The following is a 17,038-nucleotide window of genomic DNA, read 5'->3' on the forward strand; positions in this document are numbered from 1 at the left end:
ATGCTTATAACGTTTTTTGCACGATTGATACCATTATAAATTATAAAATTAAACATTTTCGTCATATTGACTAGTTTCATTCATTTTATCAAGATAGATACTTTGGTTGTTAGGTAGTAACTAGGGTGCATAACAACAATGGAGAATTGAGTTTTTATTTAATTGTCAATAATTTTAAGTACAATTTTGATTATTATAAATTAAAATATGAGCGAAAGTGAATTTGAAGAAATTGAACGGGCTTGGGAAAAAGGGTGTTCCGCAATTATTCCCGAAAAATCCAAAATCCGTTATCAAAATACCTACCAAAGTTTTAAAAAATGGTGCGAAGCCAAGAATTTAAGAATCGAAGAAAAGACTCTATTGGCATATTTCGTTCAAAGACATATGCAGTTGAAAGCTCCTGGAAGCCTCTGGGCAGAATATTCAATGATTAAATCCACCGTTTTTCTTTATGATGGCATTGATATTTCCAAGTTTTCAACTTTGATCGCGTATTTGAAGAGAAAAAATGTTGGCTATAGGCCTAAGAAAACGAGCATTTTTACACGGGAGCAATTTGAAAAATTTCTGATGGAAGCACCGGATGAAGAATTTCTAGTTGACAAGGTAATATAAGCTAGTTTAGGTAAAAGAAATACTCTAATGAAGATTTTTTCATAATTTGTAGGTCGCAATGATATTGGGAATATCTGGTGCCTGTAGAAGAGAAGAATTATATAATATTACTATGAATGACATCCAACAAACCGATGGTTTAATGATTGTAAAAGTACCCAATACAAAAACGAACATCCAGCGTACTTTTACAGTCGTTAATAAACCAGACGATAAAATTCCATATTTAGAAATTCTGCAAAAATAAATTAAAATTAAGAGATTTTTTAACTCGACGGTAAGTGAATTACTTACTGTCGAGTTGGAGTACTTACCGTCGAGTTGGATTACTTACCGTCGAGTTGCTAGTAAATGTCACCTACTGACGTAAAATCTGTCACGGTAAACAGTCAAAAATGATCAATCGTGCAAAAATGATAGTTACGTGTAGATACTGTATACTAATAAATTATGACAAAAAATGTATAAGTGATTTGTGAAATAATGCGACCATATACGACTACATATTTATTTTTAACAAGTTTACAACTCGGAATTTGTCTTATAACTAAAACTAAACTTATCATAATTATTGTTCCTTATATAGTGCTAGTCAAAATCCGTACCCCCCTCATATCTTTTGAACGGTTATAAATATAATAGTGAAATTTGGAGGGAGGAAATAAACGGACGTAAGCTTCTTAACTAGTCATGACAGGTGACGTAATAGTGACAGGTGACGTAATAGTGACAGATGACGTTACAGAGCCACTGTGACCGATAATTTTAAATGGGACCTTATGGCAAGTGATACCTCGTTTGAAAGATATTCAAAATACCTATTCAGTCATACTAATTTTTTTGGGTTTTAGTTGATTTTGCTTTTGGTGAATAAATTAAATAAATATAATATTGTAGTTTCGCATTTAATTAATAAAAATTCAAATGTCCGCCTATGGTATTTTGTCAAAAAAGGTGACGTTTTTCAATTCTCTAGTAGTTTTTACGCCAACGTCAACCCTTTTGACAAGTAATCATATGCGGAATTTTGAATTTTTATTAATTAAATGCAAAACTACAATTTTATATTTATTTCCTTTATTAGCTTAAACTCAAACAAGATTAGTATGACTGAATAGGTATTTTCAATACCTTTCAAACGAGGTATCACTTGCCATAAGGTCCCATTTAAAATTATCTGTCACAGTGGCGCTGTAAAGTCATCTGACACAATTACGTCACCTGTCATGACTAGTTAAGCAGCTTACGTCCGTTTATTTCCTTCGTCCAAATTTCACTATTATAGGTATAATCGTTCAAAAGATACGAGGGGGGTACGGACTTTTGACTAGCACTATATACTAAAATACGTTCATCCTGAATCATCTACGCCCAACTCTATTCCTCGCGCTCTGGCTTCTGGCTACATTGCGATATTGGGAGAATTCTCTGGAATTTAGGTTCCGCCTACCAGACAACCGAGTTGCAGCCGTTACTTGAGGTCGGTCAAAACTTTTTCGTTACACTGTATACATTTTAAGCATAAGTTAGTTTGACAGAGGACAGAAGAAGGGAACTTTTACTAGGGAGTAGCAAACAAACCAGTACCGTACACTGACCTGTCTGTTTCAGCTCCTATGCTTATGTAACCTTCATCGCACATTATATTATCATAATCGGTAGAACTATTGGAGAACAGTTTGGTTTAACAATAAATATAAAGAAAAAACAACCATGGTCATCAGTAAGAGGGGCAAAGTCATTACAAGGATCCAGATAAAAAATTAAGATATTGAGCAAGTGGACAAAATGAAAAAATTATAGTCTGGAACACGGAAGATCAAAATCCGAAATCAGAAATTCGATCAAGAATAGAGCAATCAGGAGCAGTCTGTTTGAAGATGAGGAAATTTCTGAGTAACCAAAGGCTCAATCTGCAAATCCGATATCGGATGGTAAAATGTTGTATGCACTTTATTCTTCTTTATAGTATCAAAGCCTGGACTGTTAACAGTCCAGGCCAAACACAACGCTTGTTCATTTAAAGGACACCGCACACATCTTATGGAAAATATAAAGTCACTAAAATTCAATAAAATTTACATGAATAGATTGGTCTTGAAATTACAATAATTTCATATTATTTCGCCAACTCTGTATTTTGAATAATAAGAGCGTAAATTGATATAAATAAATCTAAAATCAAATGGGAATGTAGGTGTGTCAAAGAGAGAAAAAAGACTTTGTAATTCGCTTACTCCATAAATCTTTCTGAGAGATTAAGGCAGGGGCAGAGGCAGAAGGTTATCTTATCTTATCCTATTTATTATTGATAATAAAGTAGGTATAATTTGGTCAGTTGTACTGCCTCTAATCGGCTTAAGCTAATGGTGGGTAGGCTGTTTTCAATAGCCGCTAGACTAATATTATTTATGAATGACAGTTTTATTGACTTCAAAAATGCGTTTCGATAAACTTCAATTACAATTAACGCCCTAAGCAAAATTCAGAGTTGGCGCAATGGTATTAAATGATTGAAATTTCGAGACCAATATATTCATGTAAATTTTATTTCGTTTGAGTGACATTATATTTTCCATAAGATGTGTGCGGTGTCCTTTGGAATAACTCCTCTAATCTGTGCAACTTTTATGTGTCTTTTATATAGATGTTTCTTTCATTGAAAGTAGATTACCGTATATAGCACCGGTTCTCAATATTTTTGAGTCATGTACCACCAAATACTTTTTATTATTTATGGTACCACCTACCTGAAATACCTATCTAGCTAGGCGATCTAACTGACAATAATAGTGGTGCTGATTTGGCTGTTTTTGCGTTTTGTGTACCACCTGAAATAATGATATGTACCACCAGTGGTACATGTAGGTACCACAGATTGAGAAACGTTGATATATAGCACTTAGATTCTCAACGTCTACTATTTTGTTCAAATTGTTCTGTGTAGTTTTAATTAAACACATTTCTAGAACCACTCTTTTGTTATGACTTCTTTCCATTGTCAATATTTCTACTTGGTCATAGTCATAATTATGTGTGTGATCCAAAGCGACAGAATCAAAAACTGAATAAAGAAGAAGTATATAATATAAATTAAAAAGTTATTGATGAATTGTACAAAGTATAAGAAAATGAAATACTATTTACAGAATTAAATCGACTTGCTTTCAAATGTATTTTTTATTGCGTACTGCAAAGGGAGAGTCTTACATATTTTTGAAAAGATTTCATTTACGTAATGCTTGCAGTTATTTGATACTTTCACTAAATAATTCTGCATAATGTCGAAATTAGCGACGGAACGAGGTTTATGATGTCGAGCAAAATATTCTGGTTAAGAAAGACACACTCCGAGACGGTTTTTATGTTTCAAATAATTGCAATGTAATGCAAGAGTTAAGATCATTCTCTCATCATATTGACATAATTCAAAAAGAAGACTTCAAAAATCAAAGAATAAAATAATTGTTCGGTAGCCATTTTCTTGTGGCAGTTTACTTTGGTAATTAATATCAAATAGGAAATAACCACAACCACGAAATTACTTTGTTTTTCGTAATAAACTAATAACGAAATAGACCTGGATCCCGCGTACCAAGTTTATTAATAGCAAGCTGAAAATTTGTTAATAGCTTAACGGTGTCTAGTCGGACAAACTTTGATGTATGAGAACACTGGAACACGTTAAAAATTTGGAACGTCAGACAGTCAGACAACGAAAACGTTCCATGTATTTTGTCGGACAGAACTTCCAATTGATTTGTTACCATTTCATTAAACTCTCATGCAAAATCAGACTGCTATTTACCACCAATATAATTCATGTAATTTGACGTGTTCTACTTGTCGGACTTTCACATTTTTTCATATATTATATAAAGTTTGATATGGAATAAACTTAAAAACAACCTGCTAGTTTTCACAATCATAAACTTGTTAAGATGACACGATCCACAATTAAAACTTCCCCTGTTCCAGTGTTGCCGTACATTAAAGTTTGTCCGGCTAGACAGCATTCTCAATAATTGAGAAATTTAAACCAACACAAAATGCGTTTTCAAATCTTAGGTGTGAGCACAAAAGGATTTATTATGAATTTTTATAGTTATTGTTTTTATGTGTAATGTGGTTTGCCTACTTCCATCATGGACAAAAATCACCTGACTGCATTTTAATACAGCTGCTCTAAACACATAACTATAACATCAAGTTTAATTTTACTTTAATTAATTATTTATCACTAAGATACCGTGAAATAAACAAGAACATGGCGGAAGGTGATAATAAAATAATACAAAGCGAAACAAACAAGAACGTGGAGGACAGCGACGACTGTTCGGACGACAGCAAAAGGAAAAGAGATCCGGATGATGCGACTCAAAGATCAAAAAATAGAAAACTCTCACAAATACCATCTAAAACAAATAGTAAAGAACAAAAACTAGATCTATTAATAGAGATGGTGTCGGAGCTCAAAAAGCAGAGTGACAAAACCAGTGAAGATATAAAAATGATAAGAGAAGAAAATAAGATATTGAGACAAGAAAATCAAAAACTAAAAGAAGAAAATAAAGATATAAAAGAGAAGCTAGAGGAAACAAATGATAGAATTGAATGGCTAGAGAGAGAGAAAAGGAAAAATAATATAGTGATGTCAGGAATTGAAATTGAGACAGAAAATAAAACAGAACTTAAACAATTCGTGGAGAACATAATAAAAAACACTCTACAGATAAATATTAATGTAAAAACAGCTCATAAAATAGGAAGAAAAGTATGCTTAATTGAAATAAATAATGAAGACGAAAAAGAACAAATCATGAAAAACAAATACAAATTAAAAGAACTGCAGCAGGAAAAGGTATACATAAATCATGACATGACAACAAAGGAGCGTGAGAAGAACAAGCAAATAAGAAAAATGGCAAAAGAAGAAGAATTAAAAGGAAATAAGGTGAAAATTGGATACAATAAAATAACTATAAATGGCGAGATATGGAAATGGAATAAGACTATGAAAAAACTAGAAGTAATAAATCCAAAAAACGAATAGCAGAAATTGAAAGCGACATGAAAACAAACACAACGAACCTGGCAAATAAAATGGACACGAATAAAAATATATATGAAGCTACAAATATAGCGAGGAACAAAAATGGTGAGATATATAAAAATACGGAACATAAGGAAAATGAAAAGGAAATCATAAAAATGGCTACATGGAACGTGCGAGGTATTAACGGTAAAGAAGAGAAAATAATTGAAGAGATGAAACTACAAAATATAGACTACTTAAGAGTAACTGAAATAAAAAAGAAAGGTAGAGGAATAGTAGATCTAAATGATGATTACCGCTTATATTGGTCAGGAGTTGACTTAAAAGAATGGGGCGCGGGAGGTGTAGGCCTAATAGTAAAAACAGAAAAGACAAATAACATAATAGGTGAAAGATATATAAACGAAAGATTATTGGTAGTGGAAGTAAAACTAGATAATACAAATATAACCAGCATAATCGTAGCATATGGGCCAAATGATAATGCCAAAAAAGAGGAAAAAGATGAATTCTTTGAAATATTACAAGCAGAGATGGACAAAGAAGGACAAAACATTATATTAATGGGAGACCTAAATGGTAGGGTGGGAAGAGACAATAAAGGGATTGAACGATACTTAGGGCAACATGGAGAAGAAATGAAAAATGATAACGGAAACAGAATCATAGATCTATGTATAGCAAATGATATGGTTATAACGAATTCAAAATTTATGCACAAAGACATACACAAATATACTAGAGAAATCTCATCGAGAAAAGAAAAATCCATAATAGATTATTTCCTAATAAAAAGAAAAGACCTAAAGATGATAAAAGACGTAAAGGTAAAAAGAGAGGCTGAAATAAGCAGTGACCACTACTTGCTTATAATGGAACTAAGGGTGTACACACATAACACAACAGAAAAAAGAAAGAAGATAACTAAAGAAAAAATAAAAAGCTACAAATTAAGAGAAATAGATAGTAAAGAGGAATACCAGAAGAAGTTAACCAAACAGTTCGAGACTATAAAGGCAATTAACACAGGAATAGAAAATAAATGGAAGCAATTTAAGGAAATCATATTGAAAACAGCAAAAGAAGTATGTGGAACAACTAAAATCACAAACATATATTCGAAGAAAAGTAAATGGTGGACAGCGGAAATACAACGTAAAGTGAAAGAAAAGAAAAAAGTATGGAAAATGTATCTAAAAACCAAATCGGAGGACGATTTCCAAAAATATAAAATGGCCAGAAACGACATTAAACAAGAAATTAAAACGGCAAAAAAGAAGTCTTGGGAAGATTTTGGACACAAAATGAATGAAAACTATTTTAATAACCAAAAATTGTTCTATGGTACATTGAAACAGCTAAGACAAAAGAAAACACATAGATTAAGAAACATAAGAGATAAAGAAAGAAATATATTAACTACAGAAAGAGAAATAATGCAAAGATGGAAGCAGTACTTTGAAGAACTAACAGAATGGAAACAATATCAACATGAAAGAGAGGAAGACATGATCGAAAATACAGAGGAAATGCAGCAAATAACAAAAGAGGAAATTGCAGAAGCCATTGACAAATTAAAATTGGGAAAATCTCCAGGCCAAGATGAAATCACAGCTAAAATGTTAAAGTACATGAGTGAAAATTCAAAAGAAAAATTCCGAGAACTACTAAATGAAATAATCACAGCAAAGGAAATACCATCTGATTGGAAAACAGATATAATAGTACCACTGTTTAAGAAAGGAGACGCAAGAAATTGCGAAAATTATAGGGGTATTACATTGACAAGCGTTCCTGCCAAAATATTCAATAGAATAATTGAAAAAAGGCTAAGGGAAAAACTAGAAATAAAACTAGAAGAATCCCAGCATGGCTTCAGAAAAGGAAGGAGTACCCAAGATCTGATATTCATATTGAGACAAATAGGAGAAAAACTATTGATGAAAGGCAAAGAGATACACATATGCTTTATTGATCTGAAAAAAGCTTTTGATAGAATAAGAAGGGAAGATATATGGAAATGTTTAAAGAAAAATGGAATAGAAAAGGATATGATAGAAATAATTAAAGCCTTATATAAAAATAATAAAATAAAAATAAGGACTCACAATCAAGAATCTGATGAATTCCAGGCAAAGATAGGACTAAAACAAGGCTGTGTACTAAGTCCATTACTTTTCTCAATGGTACTAGATGACGCAACAAAGCAATGCAAGGAGAAATCTAAAGACATGATATTGGGAAAATGGAAAATGAACAATGTACAAATACAAGAATTACTATTTGCAGATGATATGGTATTGTTAGCTGACACGGAAGAGAAACTGCAACAAATAATAAACACTTATATAAAAGAACTAAGAAAAATGAACATGGAAATAAACACAGATAAAAGTAAAACAATGGTTATGGCAACTACAAAAAAAGTGATAAAAATTAAGGTAGAAGGACAAGTTTTGGAACAAGTAAACAGCTACAACTACTTAGGTACAATTATTGAAGAAGATGGTAAAATAGACAAAGAAATAAACAATAAAATAGGAAAAGCAGGGACAATTTATAATACATTAAGAAATACGTTCTTTGGAAAGAAAGAGGTACCCAAAGAAGTCAAAACACAAGTGTACCAAAAAGTGGTTCGACCATCAATCGTCTATGGGAGTGAGTCGTGGACGCTAACAAAGAACAACAAAAGAAAAATCAAAGCTACAGAGATCAGATTCTTGAGAAAAATAGAAGGGGTCACACGAAGAGACAAAATAAGAAACGACACAATAACTCAAGCTCTAAAGATAAAACTCATAGAGACAATTATAGGGGAACGACAGTTAGGATGGTTGGGCCACATCCACAGACTAAACGACACAAGAATAACGAAAAAAGTATATGAAGTCAGAGTACAAGGGAAAAATAAAGTAGGTCGCCCAAGAATGAGATGGGAAGAACAAGTTAGACAAGAAGCAGAGAAGAGAGGACTGCAATGGAGTATGGTAAAACAATTGGCTCAAAATAGAACAGCATGGAAAAGAAGTATCAAAGAAGCACCACAAGATTAAAACATATGGACAGAAAAATGGGTCAAATAAGTAATTTATATTTATTAAAATTGTATTGTTAAAATAAAAGTTTTGTATAATTATTAAAATGTATTGAAATGTAGATATTGAACTAGTTGTAAACAGCCCAACACCGAAAGGTACGAATGGGCTTAACTGATTAAATAAATAAAATAAATAAAATAATTATTTATCACAGTGGAGTGATGGTCGTTACTGTTTTCAATTTTAACAAGCTTTACACCAGTGGCTACACTGATAATCTACGGCAATCCTATGTATGAAATTTACTAATGAGGAGATTAAAAACACTTAATAAGTAAATTTTTCAACTTCCTGTGGAACTGTCTTTTCTGTCATGTCATCATTCAGGATTTCCGCTATTAGTCGCCAGTTGCCATCATCTATTCAACATGTGATCAACTCGATTTGGGCTCAAATACATGAGATATTTTGTACATCCATGTTCAATTTCACATTTATAATCTGTTTCCATGACGGATCAAGTTGAAAGGGGGTTTTTACCCGAATATTTTTATATTTTGGTGGTTAGCATGTTAGCACCTGTGAGTATCACCTATAACTTTTTAAAACCGTAGTCAAAATTTCAAAAACTTTACGTTAACTTATCAGGTTATACTTATTTGAGGTCAGCACTGATGCTGATCTGTTATTAGATCGAAAACTAGTTCTGTGATGTAGCCCTTTTTAGTGATTTTAATAAATATACCTTTTATAAAGGATTTTATTTGTTTTTGTTTTTTCTTTAATTTTGACCACCAACATGGCATTTATTTATCCGACAATCTCCTTCGATAATCTACGACAATCCTATGTATGAAATTTACTAACGAGGAGATTAAAAATACTTATTCCAGATATAATAAATTTGATAAAGTGGTAGTCTTTCTTAAGGGGATAGGTGGTAAGACAGACCAACACAGAAAAATTAAAAATCTTACTTGTATCCAGTGAGTATATTGAGTAAGGTGGATTTTCCAGCACCAGATGGTCCCATAATAGCGCATAGTTCACCGGAACGTAGCATTCCACTGACATTTTTCAAAATCTTTTTCTCTTCTGCAACAAAGTAAACATAAAAATGAGCAAAATGCAATTAATGTATTAGAAATTTAATAATATATGTTTATTAGTACATATTGTCAATAATAAAGGGAATATGAATTATTTAATAAACGTTGATAATAATAATCATACATAATTATATGACCACTGATTTACTTGCGAGTGTGTCGCCAATAAAAATCGTTTGTGTTCTTTTGCTGTTAAAATCACCATAACCATAGAGGCGTTATTTGCTTTTAATGGGTTAGCTCAAAGATGCACATGGATGTGAATGTGGATGTGCATGTTTGTTACGATTTTCAGAAAGCATTTGACAAAGTAAGACATGAAAAATTAGTCCAAATTCTAAAGACAAAAAACATAGACAAAAGTGACTTACGAATAATAACAAACCTTTACTGGAATCAAAGAGCACAAATTGTAATAGATAACGAACCCAGTCCAGAAATTGAAATCAGGAGAAAAATTAGACAGGGGTGTAATATGTCTCCATTGCTCTTTAATGTATATAGTGAAGCCATTTTTGAAGAAGCATTACTATCTCAAAGTGAAGGAATAATAATTAACGGAAGATCTTTTAACAACATAAAATATGCAGATGACACGGGACGCTCTGCTGAACAACTCCAATTACTATTAAACAAGACAAACAGTTTCTGTGAAGAATATGGACTAAAAATGAACATAAAAAAAGACCAAATACATGATAATAACTAAGAAAACAAACATACAAACAAGCATATTTTTGGGAAATGAAAGGGGTACCGATAGAAAGGGTTGATAAATACAAATACCTAGGAATCTGGATTTTAGAGAAAAATGATCAAACAACAGAAATAAGGATCAGGATAGAAATAGCAAGAAATGCGTTTGTAAAAATGAAAACAATTCTCTGCAACAAAGACCTTGGATGAGAACTGAGGGTAAGAGCTTTGAGATGCTACGTGTTCTCGGTACTGCAATATGGACTTGAAAGCTGGACATTGAAGCAAGAACTCATAAATAAACCACAGTCATTTAAAATGTGGTGTTACATAAGGATGTATAATATATCATGGACACAGAAGAAAACGAACACGGAAGTATTACGAGAAATGGACAAAGAATGCGAAATAATAAACACAATAAAAATAAGAAAGTTACAGTATCTGGGCCACATAATGAGGGGACAGCGATATGAAATTCTAAGACTGATAATACAAGGAAAGATAAGAGGCGGAAGGAGTATATAGAAGAAGGAGAGTGTCATGGTTGAAGAATTTAAGGCAGAGCAGCGGTATAGAGTGGGTATACTTTTAGGACGGTGCTTTTTGGCATCCCTAAGGCCTGTTCAGGACCGAAGATTTTGTAGCTTATCCTTTTCTGGCAACTTTATCAGCTCTTTCAATGGTGTGTATTGCAAGAAGCCTGGCGCCCATATCAATGGGACCCTCTTATATTCTACCAGTCTGTCGAGTTGTACTCAGTCTTAGGGAATCAGTTTTTACTTGAAGTACATGGCCAAATATAACGATTTCCTTATTTTACACAAATACATCTCCAAATCTAAATTTCATGTTTTATGAATAGATTTTGAAGAATAGGCTCTAACAATGGAAATTCTACTAACAATTTCAGCGACCGGTCAATGGAAGTGATAAATTTTATTGAGCTCATGAGAGTCGTAAAAATGCCAAAAATCGCGCAATTCCACTTATTTAACAGCTTTATAGAAACTGATTTCATTTGCGTCAAAATACAAATATTGCATACTGCTTTTTGCAGGGTATTCAAAGGGTAATTCTTGGTAAGTTTTGCTTCAACACATTTTGTTTGACAAAAATAATTGTGTTTGTATTGTGCATGTTACCATGGAAACGACGATTATGTGTATGGAAAACCGGCAATGGCCGACTTTTCTCACTGTGTGAGAAATGTTTCGTTTTGAATGTATGTAAATAGTGAGAGAAGTGGCACATTGTATAGCATCCATAGAAAAAAAAAATTAACTTCCTACATGTTGATGCATCTGAGTTATGTTAAATGTTTATGAGCTTAAAATCACAGTATTTTTGTAAACCTACTTTACAATATTTACCATAAATATAGAATAAAATAAAAAAATATGAAAAAAAATTTTAAGAAACGCTTTTCGTTAGTTACCAGTGACTAAAATTAAAAATATAAAAAAATCAACTACAAAGCAAAAAATAAAAAAAAAAATGAAAAAATCTAACACATCCGTCAAAGAAAAGCGTGGCGCGTGTTCATCGAATAAACGGTTTTCGCCCCACGCTTTTCTTTAACGAATGTGTTAGATTTTTTCAATTTTTTTTTATTTTTTGCTTTTTGGTTGATTTTTTTATAATACTTTTAATTTTAGTCACTCGTAACTAAAGAAAAGCGTTTCTTATTTTTTTTTCTTCATATTTTTTTATTTTTTACTTTTTAGTCTTACACTTTTCAAACATTAAAATATATCGTAATGTTTATTAAAATATGTATAAAACATACGATGTACAAACATGAAAAGTAGTCGGAATCGGCAAAAAATTTGAAACTTTATTGTTTATTAATGAAGCATAACGTAAACAATTAACGTAAAAAGTGAAATTATGTATTGCTCATATCATTAGCTATACAATCCGTAAAAGCCTCAAGTTTTTACATTGTAAAAAACAAGAGAATTTAAGCGTTTTCCATTAAAATCGTTTTTTTTTAAATAAAATAAAAATTTTATTTTTAATTCAGTTGCAATGCGAAGGCAAAACAATCTTACTTTTCAATTAGAATACGGAGCGCAGTCCAGTCCCTTGAATCGCGATTTTCGGCTCTTATTGGAGCTCTCCATAAGAACAAGCCTACGTTCTTTCCGATGAGGCTCCAATAAGAGCCGAAAATCGCGATTCAAGGGACTGGACTGCGCTCCGTATTCTAATTGAAAAGTAAGATTGTTTTGCCTTCGCATTGCAACTGAATTAAAAATAAAATTTTTATTTTATTCTTATATTGGTCTTTACTCCTTCGAGTAACTAGGTCCATTTTCTGTTGGAATTTACCAGCTGAACAGACGGGGTCGTGAATTGTAAATTTTTTGAATTCCCTCTTGTCTTCTTCGCTTCAGCATCCATTTGGCTTGCAAATGTTGGAAGCCTTGGAGGTGTTACCAAGGGAATGGACCAATAAGTTTTCGATTTAAAAATCTTTTAGTAATATTTTAATATTTTCTAAATATTATTAATAATGCTATTAGGATCGAAAACTTCGTCTTTTTTATCGTTTTTTTTTATTTAAACAATAATTAATAAACATAAACATTTTTTTTATTGACTATTCGTGTATTGTTCCCGCGAATGCATATGTCTGCAAATTTTCATTCATTTGTATTGAAGAAAAGACAATCAAATTAACGTATAAAGATTTGACGCAAACTATTGAACTAAATAAAAGCGTTTAATAAGACGTTCTCTTCAATTTTGTACTTTCAGAATTCATGTAGACGTAATAGTTTACGCATAATAACGTTGTAGATAAAAGCTTTCTGGGATAAACAATTTTAATTTTGCAATAACTGTTGCTGAATCTTCTTGAAATTTTTACAACTGAATACATGTGATACATGTTACAACAGTGTGTTAAAGCTACAATGGCACAATAATAATTTATTTGTAACACAAAAATTTGGGTGTTTAGTAGAAAAGTAGTAAGTCTGGTTTAATTGAGCTATTTTTGACGCCAGACTATGTGGCTAAATTAATGATCTAACTTTTTGTCACACTCTATATAACATATTGGAACTTAAATTTACTATAAATGCACTGCAAACTGAATACGTTTGGGAGCCACTGGTCAAAATATTTTATTATCGCAAGTTCATTAAAATACCGCAAATTTTTTTGAAGCACCAGTATTCTTCCATAAATTCTGTATATTTTACGATTCTATGGTTTTTTTTGCATTATTTTAATTATTATAACCTTTTGAAGCAAGGAGAACTACGTCAATTGTAAACAGACTCCGCTAAGTATCTTGCAGACGTAAAAAATAAAATAATTTTTATTACAGAAACCTGTTAGGGTACCTCCTAACGCATAAATATACTTAGGGAGGTCGATTATGAATAAAATATTTCCATATATTAAGGTTCTTATCTCTTTAATCGATAAATATACTACGCACTGTTTTATTAACAACGTTAATAATTGGTCATGTATTCATATTCCGAGGTTACTAGTACTCCAGGGAAATAAGGCAAAAATATACCATGTTCGGGACACTTGACTAGCCAGGTTGCAAATGTGCTTTTTGTAAAAAACCCATTTTTTGTTGTCAAATACCTCTTAACCCGGCACCTGCCACGTGGGGTGCTACCAGCACCCCATAACATATTTTCATCAAATATTTGGTATTTCAAGTTTGGTAACCGTGCAGTGCGTCATAGTAGCTTTCTATAATATTATTTAGCATAGATCTGTTTGGGTTTGAAGTGGTTACTTAGTGTTATTCAAAACTTGTAGCTCTAAAGTCGAATTGGGGTGTCATCATCTGGCAGTTTAAGTTTTAAATTTTTTTGTGTTTTTGATAAACAGGTCAAATTTACATTTTTTATTGCAATAACTGATTTAAATTATTAATATAGACTCTATACTCAATAAATCTTATTTTTTTTAAATATTTTAATTCACTTCATTTATTATGGCTTGGTACTTGCTAATTTGCTTATAACACCTTTTTAATTGTATTTTTTAACTTTTATAATATATTAGTAGCTAAGTTAATAAAACTTTTTTTTGAAGTTATACTTCTTTACGCGCGATATGAGGGTGAATTTTAATAGGATTAAAACCTTTGATCCCGGCGCAGTCGCATTACAACTTTGTTCTGATTGGATGTTCAAATGACATGACAAAAATTATCCAATATGGCAGCTGTGGCACAGCTGTGGGACTGTGGTTTGGTTATGTATGGTTGTTGCGTTTTAAAATTTGTAGGAAGAGAAACAACAAACAAAAAGTTAGTTAATGGTTATAGTGCCTTTTTAAATAGTTTTCATATTATATTTTTGGACTTATTAACATAGAAGAGATGATTGTTGCATGCCAATGTGAAAGCCCATCAAACTGTGACTAGTATGAGTGCCACAAAATTACTGATAAAAAACCTATTAGCTCGAAGGCGTAGAGAACTGTGGATAACAACAATCAACCGGGACGATCTACGATCTCGCTTATTCAAAGCTAAATAATCTTACACTGGTAAGTGTTTTAAAAATAGTTGATCAAATTTTGTTATGATATTTGAACATAGCCACTTTGCACGATGCAAGTGATTGCGAAATTTATTAGTCGTTATACGGGCTCTGATTGGGTGTTGAAATGATCTGTCAATAATAAATAATTGTTCAATATGAAGGTAAACAAATGTATAATATATTAGTTTTATTGTTGTGAGGACCGAAACAAAAAAGTTTATAATTGTAGTGATTTTTAAATAGTTTTTAAAGCAACAGGTACGTAATAATTGTAAATGTATCATAGGTACCTACCTATTTGAACCTACCAAAATACATAGTATGTAATACTTTTATTTACATAATTTGATTACCATCAAAATTTCTATCAATATTCACCTAATATATTGTTTTCTTACTCTATGTTTTGTTGTATTTTTTCAATTCTAAATCATTTCAATTCAAAATCAAAATAATTTGATTTACATAATTCAAAAATGTCAAAAGTTTAATCCGTTTAGTTAGTCGATCTTAAAAATCTTAATCTAAAATTTTTCCGACAATTAATGTTCAGAAATCATTTGTGGCATTTTTAATGTGTTTGTGTGTGTTTTATTCTTTTATTATTTTAATTTTTGGCACTGTTTTAATAAAAATGTTTGAGAAGTAGTAAGTATAAATTAGTTTAATATTTAAATAAAATATAAATAAAAAGTATATTAATTTCGTTTATAATCATATAATCATATAATAGAAGTATAACTTCTTACGTGCGTACAAAGTACACACACATTCTTTTTTATATTCCTGTGTTACTTAACACATTATTTAGTTCATAAACAAGTAGATAACAGAAAATTTTTAAGGGGTGCTGTGAGCACCCCACGTGGCAGTTGACGTCTTGCAAAGCCACGTGAAAGTTGCCGGGTTAAAGGAATATCCCGGTTTAAGGAATAGAAATTTGAGGTTCCGAAACATTTATAGTAGCAACCAATGATCGGTTATTAGAATATCCCGGTTATAGCAATACTTTTCCATGGCACAAAGGATATTCCAATAAGCGGGATAGATAGACCACCGATCGACTGCCGCGCGTTACGCTTTTTTGCTCAGTATGCCTTGTCTACTGTTAACATGTCTCTGATAAGAACACGCTTTATTTAGTACTATCTCACAACTTAATATCTTTATCACATCACTATACAGGGTGTCCCAGACTAATTTAGCCAGACTATATCTCTTAAACGAATAGAGATTTTCGAATGGGACAAAAACTTATCTATTCCATTTGTAATACACTGTAATATGGCGTAGAAAAAATCATCCCCTAAATATTCATCCCTTAGTTACAACCCTCCCCCAACTTAGAAGTAAACCTCATAATGGGCGACTTTAATGCCAAGATAGGGAGAGGCAGAGACGACGATTTAATAGGCCCGTACGGCCTGGGAGAGAGAAATGACCGAGGCGAACGACTATATCAATTTTGCCAAGAGGAAGATATGAAAATATCTAATACCTGGTTCAAGCTACCACCTAGACGATTATATACATGGAAAGCCCCAGCGGACCGCCCCGAGAGTATAGTTCGAAACCAGATCGATTACATAATGGTTAACAAAAGATTTGGATCATCAATAACTAGAACTTGTACATACCCTGGCGCCGATGTTCCATCAGACCATGTCCTTCTCTTAGCAGAAATAAAAATAAAAATCACTAATATGAGGAGACCTAAACCAGAACCAACAATAGACTATGCTAAACTTAAAGATGAGAATACCAGAAGAGAATTAAGTATGAAATTAAACAAAGAACTAACAAAGAATACAAAAGTAGAACTAGAAAGAGAAGTTAATTTGGATAACACATGGAGAGCCATAGAGGAAACAATGACGGATACAGTAAAAAAAGAATTAGGTTATAAACAAAAACTACAAAAGAAAAGTTGGATGACTGACGAAATCCTGGCAATGTTCGAAGAAAGAAGAAAACATAAAAACCAAGGGGACC

General features: G+C 32.0%; 1 protein-coding gene across 1 annotated transcript in view; it reads right to left on the reverse strand.

Moving 5' to 3' along the window:
- Nucleotides 1-17,038, reverse strand: part of LOC126883002 (ATP-binding cassette subfamily G member 4) — a 192,607-nt gene that overhangs the window by 66,738 nt on the left and 108,831 nt on the right. The window contains exon 2 of the mRNA XM_050648148.1: nucleotides 9,693-9,810. Within this exon, the coding sequence (XP_050504105.1) occupies nucleotides 9,693-9,810 (118 nt within the window). The remainder of the gene's footprint in view (nucleotides 1-9,692; nucleotides 9,811-17,038) is intronic.

This window comes from Diabrotica virgifera, chromosome 4, assembly GCF_917563875.1.
Source record: "Diabrotica virgifera virgifera chromosome 4, PGI_DIABVI_V3a".
In the NCBI taxonomy this organism is placed as follows: domain Eukaryota; kingdom Metazoa; phylum Arthropoda; class Insecta; order Coleoptera; family Chrysomelidae; genus Diabrotica; species Diabrotica virgifera.